The sequence below is a fragment of the Trachinotus anak genome, unplaced genomic scaffold (genome assembly GCF_046630095.1).
Source record: "Trachinotus anak isolate AG129_WGS33_773 ecotype Australia unplaced genomic scaffold, CSIRO_AGI_Tana_v1 ptg000032l, whole genome shotgun sequence".
NCBI classification, from domain to species: domain Eukaryota; kingdom Metazoa; phylum Chordata; class Actinopteri; order Carangiformes; family Carangidae; genus Trachinotus; species Trachinotus anak.
Window position 1 is genome coordinate 14,110,619 of NW_027273883.1, and position 21,882 is coordinate 14,132,500.

The following is a 21,882-nucleotide window of genomic DNA, read 5'->3' on the forward strand; positions in this document are numbered from 1 at the left end:
CCTGTGAGTGGTCAACTTAAATGAAATAGGACTTTGGTCATATCATTGTTTTAAAGGGTTTGTATTCTTGAAGAGTTAGAGAAGTTTGCTACCACTCCAATAGTTGTATGGTGAAAATGAGGCTGTAGCCAGTAAGCTTAGCATATGATATCTATTTTTTGAATGTGTGCAAAAAAATGAAAGTCACTTTCCTTCATATAACTCGACAAGAGAGCAAACAAGAGCATTTCCCAAAATGTCCCAGAATGAAACTGAAGTGCAGAACTGACATGTATTGTGTATGAGCCGGCGACATATATGTATGGTTTGAAAAGTCAGTATCAGTATCTCAGAACAAAACAAATGCTTCGTCAGCCACACCTACAGCCTCCCTTCATGTTCTCAGCAAGGGGTTATGCAGCCGAGTAGAAGTGGTCACTAAACAAACAACAAGAAGCACGACTGAATAAAGTTACCAAGTGTAGATGAGATAGCAACATTTGCTATACACAATCATAGTATGGGTGACAGCAAGTTTGCTAATGTTATCATGCCTGTAGCTGATCACTAATGAAAACAGACATGTAACATTATGTAGCCATCAAGTTACTTACGCATCAAAGGAAGAAAAGCCAGTTCGGAATCATTTAGGATTTTGCTACTGGGACCGGGCTGCATGAATGACAGGCACACGTGGAGGGTTGGTCACTGACAGTGGTGGTAAAAACTTTATGGATGTTTTGACAGTCCAGCAGTTGGCTGGTATTTTAACCATTAGTCAGCCTGTGCTGTGGTCTTATGTCTTTCTTTGTTGGAGGCCTTTTTAGTGTCACATCCCGTGCCATCCCGCGTGTGGGCAGTTCCTGTGTCTTTATAAACACGAGCAGGGCTGAAAGCAGATTTTGGATTGTTCTACAATCATGTTTGTGCATATTTGTAAACCACAGCTTTCTTGGTACCATTCAACTTCCAAGTGTACACTGGATTTCACCGATGAATCCCTGATGAACTGACAAACTCTGTATCCTTTCCCACAATTTCATGTGTTTATTTATGTCCATGAGTCAAGTCTTCACAGCTGGACACAGATAATCTTGTTATGGGTTTCAAGGTTGTAGGTGTGTGAAATTAAATATGAGTGGAAATGAGGAATGTAACTTAGCTTGTTTCACAGCTTTTCTGTACATCGCTACATCTTAATTTTTTCCCTGGGCAACACTTGGATACTCTATCTCATTTGTACATGAACACACACACAGCCACACACACACACACACACAAACACATACACACACACACATTGTTGCTGATGGTGTGTGCAGATAATGTCATTAGATGCTAGATAACAGGATGTTTCTGACTAAATGTTCTGCTTTGGGCGAAAAAGGCGCTGCATATTTCTCTTGTAGCACCAGACGCTGTCATGGCGACAGCTGCTCCATCCTCCTCTCTTTCCTCCTCTGCATCTCCATCATCTAATTGATTTCTGTGTTGTGGGCTAAATACTAACTCTTACTCCTGTTTCCACACCTGCCATTCTGCACCTGCCCACAAGTTGCTGCTGAGTCTGAGTCATACTGTAGGTATACTCAGCTGCTCCTCATGTGCTATCTTTTGTATTATATTTACCTAGTAGAATGGACAAAATCTCAAAAACTTTCACATTTCAGTATAATGAACTTGAGACACATTCATTAGATCTGTGCTTTTTGTGGAGTTCTAATGAAACACATGTGTGCGTAAGTGCAATGGTATGTATCTAATTTTTCTTTTTTTTATTCTGAGGTCCTAATACCTAAAGGTTGTTCACTGCTCCAGGATACAGTACACTATGGCTGGTGGTACCATGTGTGGTGATAATGCTTCTGCCCCTCTTGCAACAATAACAGCATGTTAACACATGTAAACAAACGTAACAGAAAAACATTTTCACACACAAGTGAGATAGAAATCTACTGTACAACAGACATAAAAACCTCCTGAGAACTTTAAGAGTTACAACTGATAAATGATAAAATAAACTAGTTTGATTGAAGAGTTTTGCCTTGTTGCTCTCTCTCTCTCTCTCTCTCTCTCTTTCTCTCCCTCTCTCTCTCTCTCTCTCTTGCCATCCGCTATATCTCATCCTGTCTGGAAGCTCAGTCAAACTCAGACAGTTTTCCCTGCTGAGTTCAGCGTGCCCTGTCTAGTCGTCTCGGTCTGATCCCTCTCCAGACTTCTCCCCCAAAACTGGGTCTCATCACATCAGTGGAGAGAGGAGTGTGCAGATTCCTCCATCACAAAAGTCCTCTGCAGAGTAAGGATAAAATATTTGGTTGTGACAGTACAGATAGGCCCCTGATGTTGCGCTGCAGCAAGTCATTTTAGCTAAGAGCATAAGAGCACTGACTGAAAACTGACTGAGTTGTTAATGATGTTAATGATCAAGAAAGGATCAGTATTAACCAATTAGAATGTTAATAATCAACCAAAAATAATGGTACCTGTCCATACTATACACAAATTAACAACAATATTTGCATTTTTCTTTTAATTTTGTGATTACACATATGTCTCTAAGCATGAACTGGCAGTGTGTTTTGATTCAGTGTTGCTCAATACATCAAACTAAATTAAAATACACTTTTGGCAGAACAACAATGTAGTAATGTCTGAGGCTTGTTTTTATGTTTTTTGCCTCATGTTCAGTCTTTTATGGTCCTTATTCTGACATAAAAACCTTTTTAATAATGTTCAGTACATTAGTGTAAGGCAGGGGTGCACCAGAAATGGCCCTCCTAACAATAATAATCATAATAATAATAATAACTTTATTTATATAGCACAAAACAGAGTGCTGTACATATACAAATACAAAAAAATAACTCACAAACTCATGTTTCATCAAAACATCACAGCAATATACAGGAATATTATATATTCACTTTACACCAAAACTGGTGTGAAGTTGCAGTCTAGATAAGATACGAAGACAAGATAAACTGGGTGGTGTCTTCTGTTCTATTCATTAGCGATAATGAATTGAGACAATCAAGTCAAGTCAATTATATTTATATACCACCAAATCACAGCAGAAGTTATCTCAAGGCATTTTTGAAACAGAGGACGTCTAGACCTTCTCTTTATAGTATTTTTTACAGACAACCAACATTTCCCACCAAGAGCAAGCACTTGGCAACAATCAGTCTTTCTTCATTTTTTTGACCAAGTTTTCTTCCCTGAAAAAACTGTCCCAACTTTTTTGGCCATTATTTTGACATAAAACCTTTAATAATGTTTAGTACATCAACGGGAGGCAAGGTTGCTTTAATACCTTTAGGCCCCCGGATACAGCTTAACTTTTATGTAACACATTTTTATAATCTCTAGCATGTTTCTGAAGCCTGAAGTTCCAGCTCTCAGTCTCCTAGAGACTCCCTGCTCATATGTGCTAAAGAGCTCTACTTTGTGCATTAGTATGTGAGCAAATTTGCTTCATTTCAGCCTTATGTGTCTGTGTCTGTGCCCATGAAAGCACAGCTAAGGTTCCTGTTTCAGTGTCTGTGAAGCTCTACTGACTTATTCTCAAAAGAACTGCACAAATCCTGCTGAGAACAAAATCTGAGGCAATCATACTTTAAAAACTGTATTAGGGTGGTAATTCTTCCTTGCCAGACAACGCCAGATTCAAAAACACATTTAATTTCCACTTACATGATTACACTAAACTAATTCATAGAATAGGAAACCAGCAGGGCTCAGAGCTCCAAGAATCTCAGCCTTCAAGAAAGGATTTTTTTTTTTTAATCAGATCAATGTAAAATTGATATTTTCTATAAAGAAATAAATGTTATAGAATAACCATTTTTGCATTCATTGTACAGTATAAGCTTTTGACAGTGTTCATGTTTGGACAACAACCATTAATCCAGTTGATAGTTTAATAATTTGTATCAGCCCCAATGTGACTTGGGAAGATCAGTGTCTGGATCTTAAGAGTAGTGGTCTGTGACTACTGTATATCTCTCCTCTTTTTATGGCTTCTTCATTCTACTTTTTATGACTGCACATCATTCTTTCTGCTAAACCTTTTTTTATATTAATGCGTCTTAGTGGTCTCATTCATGAATGCTCAGTAGTACTTGTATTTTAAACAAGCAAGACCACAGACCCTATAGTAACTTTGGTATCTGAACAACTACAATTCATATCAAGACTCAGCAATAAAGATTTAAAATACATAATGTAAATGATAAGTCTTAAAAAGTAAGTGCAGCAACTGCAAACCCCTTAAAAAGACCTACTTATTGCAAATGTTTTCAGTGCAAATCTTTAAAAAGGATGCTATATCTCATTGTCCTCATACTTATATAAAAATATTTGGCACTCTGAATCTAATATTTTTATAACTCATCAAACCTGTACATTCAGCAGCAGTTACATACCAAATCTGCACGTCTTCAAAGATAAATGGTGCATTAGTTTACTCCTTTAAAGGAATTGTAACTTTTGCTCCAACTATATTGCATTAGTGATGCTGTGGGCTACTAGCAAACCTCCAGCGACTTCCACAAGAAACTAGGCTACACGATAAGCACTGTGGCAGTAACTCTGCTCACCCTAAACACCTCTCTTTTGACACTCCTGCTGAATCAATTAAGCATTATGTGCTCCGTGAGAACTCAGAAAAAGCCCTTTGTGGTATGCTAGCTGCTTCCTGATGTAATGGAGGGCAACTCTTACCTCAACAGACTTGGAGATTGAGAGTCTGAGCATGTTGTAAAGGTCTGATCCACTGGACAATGAGGAACACTGTTGCTTGAGATGCCATTTGCCCTTTGGTGTCCAAGGCCATGGTGCATGTACTTCATGCTGTGCTCAGTTATAGAGTCTTAATGCAAACTGGAGGTGTTGTAGAGTTGGGCCTGATCTGTATGAAAAAGCAGTATGTCAAGATTTACAATACTGTGAAAGACTTTCATTTATTTCAGGCAACAAGACTCAATTTTCCTTTGAACCTGCTGCGCTCACAGCACAGAGTTCACAGAAGGTTGAAAAACTGAATTTAGAAATGAATATAACAAAAGATTAAATCTCTTTTGGGAAATAATATTTTAGAGCAAGAGCCTAAAAGCATAGGTGACTCTTCCTGTGTATTTAGGTTTTTATAACACATATAAACAGTGTGCATGGAACTTTTTTTGGAGATGTTGAATGGCTGCACAGCCATGAATTTCTCTGAAAGAAACCAACATTGAGACAAGACAAAATGTTAAAACAAACCAAATCTATTAAGTTTCTTTTGACATATGTTATCAGCTGTTCTTCACAGAAAAAACTGTAGTAACATAGTGTTGTATAGTTGTCGATTTTCAAAGCATACACCTACAACCTGCAGAAGAGATAAGAAATTTCATACAATTCAGGGACAAGAAATGGACATAATTCATTAATTAATTTATTTATTTACAGTTTTTATACAACTCATGTCTAGTAATTTAGTGCCATAATCCTTTTGTTATAAAGCAAAATGTGCAAAATCTGAAGCTATGTCCAAACTTTGGTATAGCACTGCACAATTTGTGACAACCATTCAGACAACAACCAGTGTTATTACATATACATGTCATTCAACATCCAAGTGAATATTTCACAGATTTGGTTTATGATCTGTTTCCTTTCCCACAATTTCAGCTGTTTATTTGTGCTCATATGAGTCAAGCCTTCATGGCTGGATACATATAATCTTGTTGAGGTTTCAAGGTCGTAGGTGTGTGAAATTGAAATGAGGAATGTAAGTTAGCTTGTTTCACAGCTTTTCTGTACATTGCTACATCTTCATTTTTTTCCGGAATAAGATTGGAGTTCTCTACCTCATTTTTACATCAACACACACACACACACACACACACACACACACACACAGCCCAACACACCCTAACAGCAGGAAATAGGCTAAAATCAACAGCGGCTCTTTGGTAATGGGAGAATAATACATTGCGAGGGGGTGTGAGAGATTGCCGCAGATTGTGTGTGCAGATAATGTTGTTAGATGCTAGATAACAGAATGTCTCTGACTAAATGTTCTGCTTTGGGCAAAAAAGTCGCTGCATATTTCTTTTGTAGCACCAGACTCTGTCACAGCAACAGCCGCTCCATCCTCCTCTGTTCCCTTTTCTGCCTCTGGATCATCATAGTGTTGTATGTACAAGGCAAGTCTTTCCATACCTGCCATTCTGCACCTGCCCACCAGCCATCAGTATTGAGTTTCCTGCCTCTGCTCATCACCTGATCAGGTCACCTGCATAACCAGCTGCTACTGATCTGCTATCTGTGTACACTGAGGCCACCTCTTGCCAAACTGTCTATGTTGCCTTAGTTATACAAGTTATATATTGTCTGCCTCCATGTACATGCTCTGGTGACTATTATCTACCTGCTTTAGGCTTCTTAATTAGTTTCTGTTTAAGATCTAGTTAAGACTTTTTTTTTTTTATCACACTTGTTCTGCATCCAGAGTCTGCTTTTGGCTCCAAAATGTGTTATCCACTGTTACACACTCTGGTTTTGGCACTTGTATGTGTACATCTGAGTGTGCTCTGCATGTGATAATATAACTAGCTTAACCTTACGCTCCTTTCCATTGTGTGTGTCCATATGTAACTGTGTGTGTTTGTAAGTGTACACGTATCCACGCCCTTGAGAGGGACGCAGGTTTGGACAGCAAGGTATTTTGTGTTAGAAAACAGGGAGATCAATAACATCCTCAAAAGAGAGCAACCTCAGGGATACAAACGCACCACTTGACGGGAGAGGAGAGAGGGGAAACAAAAACTATTGCCTATGTTTATCAAAACAATGGATTTCAGCATGGGATATCAATCTATTTTTCATCGCATCCTGTGAAAAAGATACAGCACAAATATGAAATCTGTTTTGTTTTCCAAAGCTCAAATGAAATAGACATTAAAAACATTTATATCCATGGAGACGTGTCCATTTGGCTGAAATAAACTATCCTTTTTTTTCTTGTTTTGTTTGGCTGTTGCACAGTTGAGAGTAAGCAGTCCTGACTGATTAAAGGACACAATCACACACCAACAGAGCATGGACAAAGTTATCTTTGGATATGTTTTTTTTTCTGAGGTATCACTCATTCTACATATCAACCTTAGTGTAAAGAGGTCTGTTCTGAATTTAGACATTTTGGAAACTTAGAAAGTTCATCAGAGCATGACATATTGTAAATCATTTTGCCTATTTACAAATCACTAATATTTTCTATTTCAGGCTCATCTCTATTCTTAAAATGTAAGAACAGAGATCGGTTATCAGCAAACCTGATAAGTTTAGACTTCAGAGTTCACAGGTTGATGGCCTTGCTCTTACTCAGCTCCTCCCTCGGGCCGGTCCTCTCCCAGCCCTGTCGAATGCGGGTGAGGGTGTGGTCCACGCAAGGAAGGAGGAGCAGAACCTTGAGCACCAAGACCACAGACGGCACAATCAAACAGAGCATGTACCCGGGTGGAGTGTACCATTTGTAGGTAGAGGGACGAATAAATTTGTTCCAGCCGTAAACGTAGCCATGCGCAGTGCATATGGACAGGGTCAGGTGGCCCAGCTTAGACTGAGAGAAACAAAACACATATAACAGAAATATTAGCAGTATAGTGTCACATTTTAGGAAATAAGCTTTTTTTTGCTTTCTTGCTGAGAATTAGATGAGATTGACTCCACTCTTGTCAATATGCAGCTCAAACTAGCAGCCACTTAGCTTAAGTTAGCTTAGCATAAAGACTGAAAGGTTTTACTTAAGAATGAAATTTGACACATATGTATTTACAAAAAACACATGCTGCATGATGTAATGGACGTAATGGATAGTTGGTAACTGAAGCCCATGAAGATCACAAGTGTATTTCAGCTTTTTTTTTTTTTTTTTTTTTTAAATACTGTTTTAGTAAAATAAAAATGCTCTAAAATTGTTTGCATGAATAAAAACCTAGCACAAAGCAACGCTAAGGTTTCTGTGGTAGTTTTGTGATAACTTTAAAGATGAATGGTATTTTTTGTGCCTGTGTAATCCTGAAACATTACAGCTAAAAATACTAAATGTTTCTCAGCAATTCCAGAATAATTGTTTTCTTGCACCAGTGGCCTTTGAGGCTCAGCTAATGTTAATTACTTGGATAATGTGCTTTCATTTACATTTACATTTTTAGCATTTTGCTGCTGATGTTCTCACCCACAACGACTTACAAGTGCAAACAGCACAATAAGGAAACATTCATATTAATGTGGTGCAGTAATGAACTGTGCCCCTATAATGATAATCAGGGGTCTTATTCAACCAATTTAGAACAGCAAATCCTTCTGCTATGAGCATTAATATGTATATTCAGAAACTTAAATTCTTCAACCCTGATCATAACTGCAATAACAACAACACAAAGTAGTTAATGTAAATTGATATCTGCTATTTTACACCATTCACAACTCTTAACATGAGGATTATCTTGACCTTGACCTCTATCTCTGAGTCTCATTCTCTCTTAGGTCTACCAGTGCATCTAACCTTTATACAAATGGACCTGTGACCTGCATTAACAATCTTCTCACTGGGGATTTTACCAGGTATCATAATTCTATTTAATGAATAACTTAACATTTAAAATCCTGGGCTAAAGTCAGCCAGGCTTTCACACAGTGTGTCTGTGTTAGGCAGTTGGTTAACTAGGCTCTGGGGAAATGAGTGCCAGTGACATATTGCTTCTACAACAGTTTAATAACTTGGAGGAAAACTTGGAAACTCCAAACATAGATTATCACAAAGACAGATTATCAAATGACTGATAGTAAGCATGTGACTGATAACATCTGTGGGCCTAAAGGTGAACACAAGCGCACACAATCACACACACCCACACTCACACATGCACATTAAGCACGGTAGATTTCCAACAGCGCTCTGACCTGAATGAAGCTGAACTCTCTCCAGCTGAGCGAGCCTCCCACAGAGGGCAGAGATGTTAGTCCTAGCAGGACATAAAGAAAGAAACCCAGGATTCCCAGCACATAGAAGGAGTCTGTGGCCCATGCCTCTGTATTATCAAAGTAAAATGGGGTGGTCTTATTGTCCTTCATCTAAGAGAGAGAGACAGACATGGAGAGTGTAACTATGGTGAATTTTCTACTTAATGATAGCTCTATGTCATGTTCCTCTATATACAGGATTGCAGAAATACTGCAAGAGGTTTGATCCAGCCTGCTGTACCTCATTCACCACACGCGAGATAAGTTTGTGTCTGACAGCATAGCGAATAGGAATGATGAATGTATAGATGGCATGGAGAAAAGCAAAGCCCAGTGCAATCAGACCCATCTGCTTCCTGCACAGCATCCAGCAGTCCAGCCAATGAGGGAAGCGCCTGGAACATGCAAAGTGAGATGGGCACTTTACACTCCGAAAATAAAACACCTAAAATAAAACACCATTTTTGTCCTGGTTTGAATTCCGACCTGTATTTTGTTCCTCTGTAGAGCTGAAGGAAGGCAGCTATGACACCAGGCAGGTAACACAGAGACAACATGATGAGTGACACAATGGGAAACACCTGAAAGATGAAGAAGAGCCACATTTTGAAGGGAACACAAAATAACAGAGTACATAACATTGTACAGGACTAAACAAGAGGGGTTGGGCCATATCTTTACCTTGTTGGCCAAGGACACCATGATTCTGTAGGAGATGTCTTCCCCCTTTTCAACATAGGCGTAGATGACATCTCTAATGAGCAGATAGAAGAAGAAGAAGGCAGTGAGGCCGATGGCCACTCGTAGTGGCAGCCTCCACTCTGGGAACAGCTGCAGGGGGAAGTCCTCCAGTTCTCTGGCTGCAGACAGAGATCCCCTGTCCAGAACTGTGAGACCCAGCTTGGTGGCCATCTCTGCTACTGCCTGCTTTGCTTCTGCACTGTTCCCACACAGGTACACCTGGAGCATGGAGGAATGGGTTATGGGTCTGCAGCATAGTCATGGGTTAGCAGGACGATGTATGTAACCTAAATTAAAGTGTGCATGTTCATCTCACTGAAAGAATATGTCATCCAGTGCAACAGTGTGGTTTGATGTGTATTTAATAGTTTTGTTTTTTACAGACATGAAAATCTGTGGCACAGAGGAATAAGAAGCAAAGACAATACTTAATATTGGGATCAGCTCATTGTTGACTTTGTTTGTTCATAAGCTTTGTTGACAAGAGGAATTTTTATCTTGAATTTTGGTAGCAACTGGTACACTACCATAATCACTCATTAGTAATAAAGGTCCTGATAACATGTCATGTAGGTGAATATTGAATCAGGTTTAGTTCCCTTGGCAGCACTGTTTTCATTTCTATATCTTTAACTCTGATTATGTAGTCAATCACTCAGTAATTTCAAAAAACCAAATGCAGCTTTCTTCAGAAATGAAGAAATGTTTTCCTTTTGCCGAAGTCTAATGTCTAATAGTCTTTTGCTTTTGTTTTTCGGTAGCTGATAATTACTCTAAGATGATTGTTAGATGACTCACCAGCCCTGTTTGGAATATGTAGTGCATGACTGCACCGTCTACACCTACAGTGTCTCTCTACAAAATTACCCTTGTTTTGTTGATCTCCCCAGTCATTCAGTCATTTTGAGATGAAGCTCCTAGAAGTGTATGTGTAAGGACATGCATACTATACATATGTATGCTGCTCTATATGTAATCCCATTTCTAGATCTCACCATGCTGAAGCTTATTACCACACTCCCAGCTCTGTGATAAGACGATTAAGTTGTTTGTAAAGGGGGAAAAAATGGAATCACATAAAGTGAGAGAGATGGCAAAAGCTTGAGAGTGTGTGTGAGAGAGAGAGCAGTTTGACAGGCATATGCGGAGTCAGTAGGATTGAGCAGTTTTTCCCCAGGTGTGTGTATAAGTGGACTGGGCAGCCAGCCATGTCTCCCTACATTGCACCAGTAACAGCAGGGGACGGCCGACAGACTAAATCTCCATCTGAATGTAAATGTGACAGAGCCACAGCCCCGCTGTGGATCTGATCAAATTGCTGGCCGGGGAATAGCACACACTTACAAGCATGTGCGTGTGGATATATATACTGTACCTACACTTGCACTGATGAAGATACACACATTCAAACACACTACTCTACACTACAGCTACCTGTTTTCAAAGAAAATAGAGCACTGCAGAGGTGTGTATGTGTGTGTGTGTGTGTGTGTGTGTGTGTGTGTGTGTGTGTGTGTGCGCGTGTGTGAGAGTATGTTTGTGTCTGTGTCTGTGTGTGTATGTATGGGGGGTTGTTTGTGTTGAAGCGAATTCGAGGCAGATTCAGGTTTAGTCTCCTGAGGTTCCAGCATGTTTGTGTTTCTCTTTGTAGCTGTGAAACGGAAGCTGCAATAAACATTGGTCTTTCGACTTTGTAACATCATGAAGTGTGTTTGTTTGTTTGTGTGTTTATACAAGTACTGTCCTCATTTTCTCTTGCATTGTTGTGGAGAGATGGCAAAATCAATAATCTGCAGCAACACAAATGAAATCAATTCCTTGCCTAAATTTTGCCTGGTGTATGGTGAAGCGATCATTTCCTATTATTAACAAGTGTGAGAGCTGCTTTTCCCATTGTATTCCAAGAGAGGATAAAAGCAATTATTGTTGCCTGGTTGGAAGTCAAACATGTCTCATCATGAAAAGATCAAGTTGGTAATCGCCCCTGCTGTTACTGCTCTGTCTTTTTATCTTTTCTCTATTCAATCAAAGCCTTCCTTAAGGCGACGAAGCTTCCTGGCTCTGTTTCACCTTTATCCCACTGCCGTCTGTTCACGGACTCCTTACTTCCATTCCACTCTCACCTGTTTTCCTGCCAGAAGTCCATTCTGCAGGGCCCAGGCAGACAGTGTGTTAAGGCCTTTCACCACAGCAGCTCCAGGGACCAGCCTGGAGAACACACAGACACGATTTTAGTTACTATTGTTTCTATCTACAAAAACACAGACATGGAAGGAAGGGTCTCAAAATGGTAAGAATCAATGTTTCCACTTCGAGTGAATAGATACACAGGAGGCCATTCTGCCAAGGGAGACGTAACCCCACAAATTTTTTCATTTCTTTTCGATTCAGTGGAGAGTTTTGATGTCTCATGCTCTAAGTGGTGTTTAGGAATGAAGTGTTTAGAAATATGTTATTCTCACAGATAACACATCCAGCATTCATAAAAAAATTAAACTATTGCAAAAATTATTTTTGACAAAAAAACGAGTTTTTTCTTGGGAAAAAGTTTGGTTCCTTTTATCAGACTATTGCACACATAAAACCTTATTTTAATGTGTAGGGAAACATTTACATTTGTAAATGAGACACCCTTCATTTATTCTCCACACTGTCACAGGAGTCTGTTACCTTTGCAGGTAGACAGCATTGGCTTCTGGGTACATGTCTTTCTTCAGGTTATTACTGAGGTCCACCAGCACCTTGTAATCAGCCCATTGGGAGCGACACATAAGATGAAACAAAGGAAAAAAGTTGTTAAATTCAGTTAACTCTTATCTTATCGCCTGCATATTCCTATCTATACCTATCCAAGAGAGAATGCTGATTCTCCTATTCCAAAATGTTAATATCTTTATAGCTTAATCTGAGTTTAAATGTTCCAGTTCAAATATGCCTGCAAATATCTGCATTATTTGTTTATTTCACAATTTTTTTTATCACCAGTTGTTATTGAGGTGGACTTTATTCTATTTTAGTTCTTGTACCTTTAATTTTATTTATTTATTGTCCTGAAACATTTTAGTCATTTTGATTTCATTATGTAAAGCACCTTGGATCACTCATGGATTACATTAATCAATAACTAACATGCTTGAATTAGTCTGACTCATGGATTACATTATGGCTGATGATAAGTTACTTGAGGACAAAAATGTGAGAGAGGGAGGGTCAGGGGGGTTGTACACAAGATAATTCAAGATGATTTACAGGATACTAAAAAAGACAAAACATAGATACACTACACATAAGAAAGCAGTTTTTGTTTTTCTGATTTTTCGGAGCTTTGCATGTTATTGTGAAAATCTGGATACTTTAACCATTTCAAGCCTTTCAAAAATAATCAAATTATACAACCTGAAAGGGAATTATTAGTCTTTTGTGGAACTACTCACAAGTGGAGAAAGAGAAACATGTAACATGTGACAAGGCAGTACTGGTTAATTGCAGTATTTTAGAGGAATAATCATCTAATTCAGAATTAATTGGAAACAATATATTGATTGTCAATATGTAGAATCACAAATGTGGATAAAAATAAAAAATAAACACTAGTTTGTTGACATAATATCTAACACTTTATTATTCTATGTTCCTTAATTCAGAGTCTAGAAGTACCTCAGGAACTATTAAGTATTTGTTAATGAGATGTTAGATGTTATATTTGTGCCTTAGGATTTTGTGTACCTTATGTTACAGATTCTAACATTAGTCTTAGATTCACCTTTGCTTGTAGATGAGGTGCCATAGTCTCGAGGAAGCCATAGTGCTCTCTGTGAACACAAATAAAGATCAGACTGGCTGACTGAGCTGCCGCCGCGTGGCTCATCACCTGCACAACACACACATTCAGGACGCATGAACATGTCTGAGCTGCATACACACACAATTTTGTCCCCGTAACAAACTCCAAGTGCTGTTATGCCATGTATTGTACCTGAGCTCCCTGAGGCAAGGGGCCACAGCTGTGAGGTCTGCGGCTGCCGTACACCACCCTGTAGCCAGACTGGAGCAGACGCTGGCCCAGAGATCGCCCCAAGTCCCCCGTCCCGAAGATACACATCAGCTCTGGCTCAGGGGCAGCTGCGCATAGAGGATGCAGCGACATGCTCTCTGGCTTTGTCTCCTCTGACATGCCACCAGTCACTGACATGTTCACACTGAGTTTAGATGGTCAGTGTTTCTTGCTGTGTGATTATATTGCTGTGGAATCTGACCTGTACACTGCCTCTCCCTCTTTGTCTTTAGGTGTGCACAGCATGTGATTTTAACCTGGGGGGGGGAAGCAAGTGTTATGTCATATTATTGTGCATTTGTTGCTGTGGGTCAACAAGTTTAGAGTTTATTTTTTGTTTTTCCACTTTTTATTGGATGTACTTTCCAGAGATTGATTAATATCACAGGAGTCTGAACTGTAAATCAGTTGTATTGGGTTCCATCTGTGCTCTGTGGGTGTAACATTAACCTCAGATTCACATTTTTGAACATTTTATCACTGCTTAGAAACACAGACTGCTTTAAAGGCGATATCTAGTTCAGCCAGAATTTGACTTTCACATCTGACAGAAAAGACAATGTTATGCTGCTGCTTTCCAGGGTTGCCTTATTCTATTTCTTCTGTTTCCACACTAGACATGGTGCCATGTGGGAGATCCTGGCCCACAGATTCATTATCATTTCAAAACCCACTGTTCCAACCAAACGACAAAGAAGAGAATATGTACGAATTTAGTGTTCATGTCCCCATGGCTAAAACATCTGCAAAGTTGTGACGCGAACAAACTCAACAGAGCAGAAATGAAGCTTGGCACATATCTAGGCCTAAGTCTTACTTTGTATGAATGCATGGCTTTGCTTGAAAGTGTTCGTTAGTGTATATGTGCTTGCCTGTGCATGTGAGTGTGTGTGCGTGTGAACTGAAATGGGTCAGGACGATCAGAGCTGAATAGAGTCTCAGCTGTGATCTGCAGCACCCGGGGAGTTGGCTCTACAGACAGGGTGACTACCTGGCTGTAGAAATTACACATAGCATCACATCAACTTTACTGACTATTTGCACAAAAATACCCTGCTCACCGTAAATGCAGTCTCTTTGAAATCACAATGTGCATATACATAGCCAGTGATATTTATGGCAGACAGGCAACACGTTACCTCAGGAGCTTTTACAGTCAAGTCCATAACTAAAGCATTAATGTCTACCTGGGGGGATATCACAGCAAAATGAGAAGTCATTTTATGCCTAACCTTTAAGGCATCCATTCACTTGTGGCGCTGTTAGAATAGACCTGATAGCAGATCCACTCCGATGACTCATTTACTTGCTCTGCCTCCAGGACATCTCTCTTCTCTCTCTCTCTCTCTCTCTCTCTCTCTGTGCCTAAAACTCACTCACATTCTCTGTCTCTCTTCTTCTCTCTGCACCTTCCTCTCAACATTCTCCTCCAGTGTCTGCCTTTCTTTCCTTCCTTTGCTCTCTTTATTCTCCGTATTTCTTTGCTCTCTCTCTCTCTCTCTCTCTGCTCTCCCACCTCTCTTTTCCAATTGCTCTCTGCATCAATGACTATTGAGTATTGAGTAAATTCAGCTGAAGCTGACTGCAGTGATATAATAAAGTGTAAATAAAGTGAGGTAAACTAGGTTATCAAACAGAAACACTCTGTGCACACATGTACTAAAGGCCGAGCAATTACTTCCTGAAGACTTGCGCAGATGAATTCTTGAGATTTCGGTCGTGCTAGATTTGGCGACACCCGAGGTCACTGGTGGCGATATACACTCACCAGCCACTTTATTCTGAACACCTGTTCAACTGCTCGTTAACGCAAATATCTAAACTTCCAATCACATGGCAGCAACTCAATGCATTTAGGCATGTGGACATGGTCAAGACGACCTGCTGAAGTTCAAACCAAGCATCAGAATGGGGAAGAAAGGGGATTTAAGTGACTTTGAACGTGGCGTGGTTGTTGGTGCCAGACCGGCTGGTCTGAGTATTTCAGAAACTGCTGGATTTTCCTGCAGAACCATCTCTAGGGTTTACAGAGTAATGTCCGAAAAAGAGAAAATAGTGAGCTTCAGTTCTCTGGGTGAAAATGCCTTGTTGATACCAGAGGTCAGAGGAGAATGACCAGACTGCTTCGAGCTAATAGGAAGGCAACAGTAACTCAATTAACCACTTGTTACAACTTAGGTATGCAGAAGAGCATCTCTGAATGCACAACACGTCGAACTTTGAGGTAGTTGGGCTACAGCAGCAGAAGACCCCACCGGGTGCCACTCCTGTCAGCTGAGAACAGGAAACTGAGGCTACAGTTTGTACTGACTCACCAAAACTGAACAACAGAAGATTGGAAAAATGTGGCCTGGTCTGATGAGTCTCAGTTTCTGCTGTGACTTTCAGATGGTAGGGTCACAATTTGGCGTCAACAACATGAAAGCATGGATCCATCCTGCCTTGTATCAACGGTTCAGGCTGCTGATGGTGTAATGGCGTGGGGGATATTTTCTTGGCACACTTTGGGCATCATTTAAATTCCACCACAGCCTACCTGAGTATTGTTGCTGACCATCTCTATCCCTTTATGACCACAGTGTACCCGTCTTCTCATGGCTGCTTCCGGCAGGATAATGCGCCATGTCACAAAGCTCTAATCATCTCAAACTGGCTTCTTGAACATGATAATGAGTTCGCAGTCCTCAAATGGCCGGTACTAGCAAGGTGTACCTAATAAAGTGGCTGGTGAGTGTATGGTGAGGTGTTATAATAATAGCGGTCCCACAAGGACATGAAAAGAGACACATACTGACCACTGGGGGCAGTAAACACACGTCAAGCTACTAATCTGTCAGAAATCTAACAGAAGAGCAACGTGTGTATCTATTTGAGGTGCACCAAAATAACCTGTGGAATACGAGGATTCACCGGGCCTTTTGTCTTTGCATCACGTTACAGAGGGTAGATAAACTGAATGCCTATTGCTGAAAAAAATAACAGCTATCAATATTATCAAAACTTATTGTCCACTTAGCAGCAGTACAACAAACTGTAAGACATTTACATATTATTAGCTCATACAGATATTCTGGAGGATGTGTTAGGAAAGAGTGGCTTCTGTATACACTGAGCTGGCATAAAGCATCAGCTCTGATTTGAAGCTGTGTTTCTGTGCACCTGATATATGCAAGTCCAGTGTTCACTCCCCCTTGAGCTGTGTTTTGCCCTCAAACCATTCCTGAGGAAGATGACTGGTTTCGTTAGCGCAGTGAATTTGAAAGCCATATGACCACAACAATAAGTTCAAAGGCACTGCAGTGCTCTTTGGAGTTAAGGGAAGCTGCAGAGTCAGGTTATAATTCTCTTTTGACCCCTTTCACATTACATTACACACAATCATCATCTGTTGTTAATAGAAAAAAGAAATATTAAACCAGCTTTAAGGATTAGAACTGACACTAACACATGTCAAACCTTAGAAAGAGCCACAACCTAAAACAAACTAATTTATATGCATGGTGGAGCTTGTTGAGGGCGATGTACTTCCCAGGACAAGGCGTTGCCTGGGGGGCTGAATTCAGCTAAAGTGTGTAGTCCAAAATTGGTCTCCAAATATAGTATGACAAACACACAGACACACACACACACACACACACACACACACACTGAGTCCTTGAAGGTTTCCCCAGAAAGTCCAAGGAGGATTTGAAACCATGTGAGTATTTTGTGCTTATCTGAAGACATCTTGCGACATTTAACAGCGATGCGCTCTGGGACATGTTTACATCAAACACATGCTGAACCACCGTTTTATAAATGTCAGGGTGGAGTTGCAGTTTACAGCTCGTGTGAGATATTGAGCTCAACTGTAGTCAGTGCCATGTTGTATAAGCCTGCAATGCATTACTGAAGAACATGCATGCAGTAGTGAACATGAAACATTTATTCAGCTTAACAGACAAAAATGTAGAATTATCATTTGCAATTCTTGCTGACAACATTGCCCTGCATACACTGCAAGCTAGAGTGAACTGCTGTGGTGCTGTGGCTCAGATCCCAAGTGGAATTATTTGGGAGTTTCCAGCTGTTTCCAGCAGGCCGAAGGCACACAGAATGATTTGAGGCGTGGTTATTAAAGGCAGTTTTGAGTTACAGCATGCATATTGTACGTTGTTCCATGCTGCTTCAATGGACAAAGACAGGCCTGCAGGATGGATGAGTTCTGAGAGATTTCTATGATGACTACTATTGTAATGCATTAGGTATGAGGTTCAGATTGAGGTTCTGACTGAGCTCAGGTTTTGAGGTTGTTGAATACCAGACAGAAAGAAAGGTGGGGAGGCACCAAGAAAGATACTGTATATACAATGAGACACAAAGACGAGAACAGAGAGACGATAGCAGAGAGGCTGGGACACTGAAAGAAAGACAGAAGGAGAGATGCAACTTAGGAAAGCATAAATTGTGCCTCAATAGAACAAAGATGCTTGCTATAACCAGAGTTTCCCATAAGTATTCCTAGAATTATTCTATAAATATTCCATTACCAGCCTTCCAGACAGACACACTTGGGATGTTCATTATGAAACACTTAGAATAGGTTTAAGGAGAATCAGAAGCAGTTTGGATGAAAATGTAACCCATTTCTGCAGATGTTTGTCTTTGATGAAATTGCTGTTTTAGGGCTGATGAGATAAATAAATACTACATATGCCTATGTGCACATGTATCTCTGAATGTTCAAGTATTGGGTATGTTTTTATGAGTTCCCATGTGTATCATTGTGTATGTGTGTGTGATAATGTCACACGCTATCACCATCTCCACAGCAGGGCTACATACCATATTGAAACATTACTGAACTCGGAGAGCCTCATCCTCTATCTCTGCTTTAACAGGATGAGCATCGACTGTATGTTTGAAGTTCAGAATCTTATCTGACAAGCCAAGCGGCAGAAATCAGAGGCAGGGAGGAGCTGCATGAAACCACAGATTTCGTCACACATTGCTTCTGAATTATATGGCCTCGCTTTTTTTTTTCAGAATTCAGCCTTTTCAACAACAGAGGGGACAGTGACGCTTTGAAAATATCTCCAAAAAGACAATGCTTTGCACGGAGTAGTCTCACCCTCAGCTTAGAAAACAAGCTTTGATAATCTTTTTGCCTCATATAACTTCTTCCTTTCGCCTTCCACATCACTTCCACGTCACTCTTTGTATGATCTAAGATAGATGAAACTGAACAGAGCCATTTTGGGTTTCGATGCTGTGAGAGTTGAGATTCAAATCTCCAATGTATCTGTGTCATTCTATATAATCATATCTTTGACAAACAGCTGTGGTCTGCAAATAGCATGCATCCACACAGCTCCCCCTCCGTGGCTGCAGGGAAATCGGCAGCCCATTATAAGGCTGAAATAGGCCTAAAGAATTTTTCGCCTCATCTCCTCACCCGCACCTCCAGTCGAGTGAAAGAGCTGACAAGGTAGGAAAAAGCTGACACAGAAGTCTAATTCTATAAGGATGAAAACCTCGTACTCATCAGAGGTGCAATTTCCCTGCTCTGTGTTTTTACTGCAGGAAGTCTGAGGGAAGAAGAGATCGGGCATGTCAGCATGCAATTTGCGCAAATTTAATGAGCAGTATGGTGATTAATGGTGATTAGGTAAATTGTTGTTTCTATGTACATTTTCGCACCAAATCTATAGTTAACAAGGAGGGAAATTCTGCTAACAAGCAAGGGCGCCGTTTGTTCTCATTCCACTTCAAACTGCCTTCTGGGATACGATTCCTGACTGAGGCAACTCACATAGACCAATGATTGGTGAAAAATAATTATGAGCCAGCAGGCCTGTTAGATCAGCAGCAGGGTTACTCTGTCATGTAACTCTAGCCTTTCTCTCTATACCTCTCTGTATCTGATTGCAATGATTGAATTTTTGTTTAAACTTGTTAATAAAAGGTTTTTACAGGAACTCTATGGAGCTGTAAATGTCAATAAGCGCCACAAGACATGTGTTGTGCTGCAGGACAAACACAAGCCAGGGGATTCTGTCAACATCTCTTTGCATTCAAGTGACAAAGCTCCAGTGGCCATAGGAATTATGACTCTTGTCTGTTGGAAGCAAAGGAAAAAGTCAGGGGACATCACTGTAGAGCCGAAAGTCTGTACGAGGAGGAGGTCAGGATGAGTGGATGGTCAAACAAAACCTCTGACTTTGCACAGGAGACAGATGCTCTGTTTTTTGTACTAAGATTTAACATTGCTTTCTTTTCTCTCAACCTTACAAAGTGGTTATTCTTGCAGTAAAAAACTCCCCTAACATGGTTGAAGTTGTAATTTTAGTCCAAACAATGCAGAAATCAGAAAATGCAGTTCTGGAGGACAGTGACAAACAATGTATTTTGTTGTTTAATTTGGAGGATTTGTTGGTGAGGGAGAATGTATACATAATAATGACTTATAACTGATCTATGAAGCATTAGTAAAAGTAGCTTTTAGTTACAAACTCTTCGTTGAAGGTGGTGCCCAGATGTTTGGCAAATCTTAACCCTGTGCCTGTAACTGCAGCAGGGAATGGTGGCTTCGCCTGGAATTGTCTTTTCTGTAATGTACCTCTTATTTTAAGAATACATGAAGTAATATGAACACATGAAATATACATGTGAACATCAGTTCAGAATGTGGGTTGTTTTATATCAGTGTCTGTCAGTTCGACTTGAGACTATCGTAGCAGAGTCTCCCCACACCCACAGAACTATGTAGTTGTGGTGATCTGAAACAAACCAACACAAAGTTAGCTTGAAGAATGAGGCGACCAACACTGTGCTGCGGTTATCTGGTGCCACACCAGTTTGAGCACAAACCATACTAAGAGTAAACCCCAGAATTTACCTAAACCACCTGAGAGATGTTTGATCTGAAAATGTATTTGTTTGACTGTTTGCTGGTGTGTCTTTCTATCTAACAGAACATGGCTGCCTATTTTGGAGTGTGTTGCCGCCTGCCTGTTCATCTGTCTGTTAGTTTGTCTGTGTGTCTGGCCACCCATCTATTTCTGTGTTGCGAGAAGATGCGGCAATTCTGAGAGAAACATGATTTCCATGGACTGGCTTTGAACTGAAGTGTATTGTGATGTTAATGTAAGAGCTTTGTTTCTTCGATTTCTCTATAATTGCAAAAAAAAAAAAAAATCTCAGTAATTCGGTAACCATCCGGTGTTTCCGTGTCTCATTCTTCCCTGGAGAAAATACAACCATACATGCTGTCAGCGCTGATAAGACACAGCAGATTCTTGTGACTTCTGCTGTCTCATGTAGGTTTTTAATAGAGAAAGAGAATTATTCATTGTGTTCTACACTAATCTGTATGTCTGTTGAACTGTACTTCTGTTTGCCATTCAGTGTGATTCTATTATGTTCTATTGTGCTGAACATTCCAACGCTTTCATTCAACATTGTGTTTCCGAATAGCAGATGGCTTGCTAGCAGCGATAAGAACCAGGCATTTAGCAGATAAATGAATAAATAAAAATGAAGATTGGGTGTAATATCTAATATTCATATACTGCCGGGCTGCTATAAAAACACAACTGGGTCTGCTTCACTTTCCTTTTCTTGTGTGTGTGTGTGTGTGTGTGTGTGTGTGTGTGTGTATGTGTGTGTGTTTCCATTGTGGAGCATTTCACCTGCCATACATACATTCTGTTCATCACATACAGGCCTTTAGGAAGTCTTTAAAAAGCAACACAGTGTCTTATGGACAGGTACCAATTTGTAAAACTACAAAAAATTCTATAATTATATCAATTATAATTTTTCTTTAAGTAGCAGAGACTTGCAGTTTATCAAGGATCCATCAGTTGTTTATGGATACAGCTGCTTGAAATAGAGTTGGCTTTCAGTGCTGTTTGATATGTTTGCATGAAGATGTGTGTCTCTGTGACACAGAGAGAGACAGAAAGAGAGAGAGAGAGACTATGCTGGCGTATGTCCTCGTCATACAGGAAAATATATTTTGAGAGAACTGCAAATAATTAAAGACTTGCGGCAATCACTTGTTAGAGAATTCAAGCATGAATGATGTGTGTTGATGTGTGTGTGTGTGTGTGTGT

At 40.0% G+C, this 21,882-nt stretch overlaps 1 protein-coding gene across 1 annotated transcript; it reads right to left on the reverse strand.

Moving 5' to 3' along the window:
* Positions 1–4,921: 4,921 nt before the first annotated feature.
* On the reverse strand, positions 4,922–14,009 carry LOC139613723 (metalloreductase STEAP4-like). Its single transcript, XM_071470548.1, has 9 exons — positions 13,709–14,009; positions 13,496–13,603; positions 12,403–12,473; positions 11,856–11,940; positions 9,673–9,951; positions 9,478–9,572; positions 9,233–9,386; positions 8,932–9,102; positions 4,922–7,585 (listed from the first exon to the last, which is right to left on the reverse strand). Exons 1-9 carry the CDS (start codon positions 13,922–13,924, stop codon positions 7,322–7,324), a joined length of 1,443 nt encoding a protein of 480 aa, XP_071326649.1. The 5' UTR covers positions 13,925–14,009; the 3' UTR covers positions 4,922–7,321.
* Positions 14,010–21,882: the final 7,873 nt, after the last annotated feature.

Coding starts and splice junctions, on each gene's coding strand:
- LOC139613723 (XM_071470548.1), bottom strand. CDS start 13,924: ATGTCAGTGACTGGTGGCATGTCAGAGGAGACAAAGCCAGAGAGCATG. Junction 12,474..13,495: donor CACCTCATCTACAAGCAAAG/GTGAATCTAAGA, acceptor GCTGATTACAAG/GTGCTGGTGGACCTCAGTAA. Junction 7,586..8,931: donor GAGAGTTCAGCTTCATTCAG/GTCAGAGCGCTG, acceptor TGTTTCTCTCAG/TCTAAGCTGGGCCACCTGAC.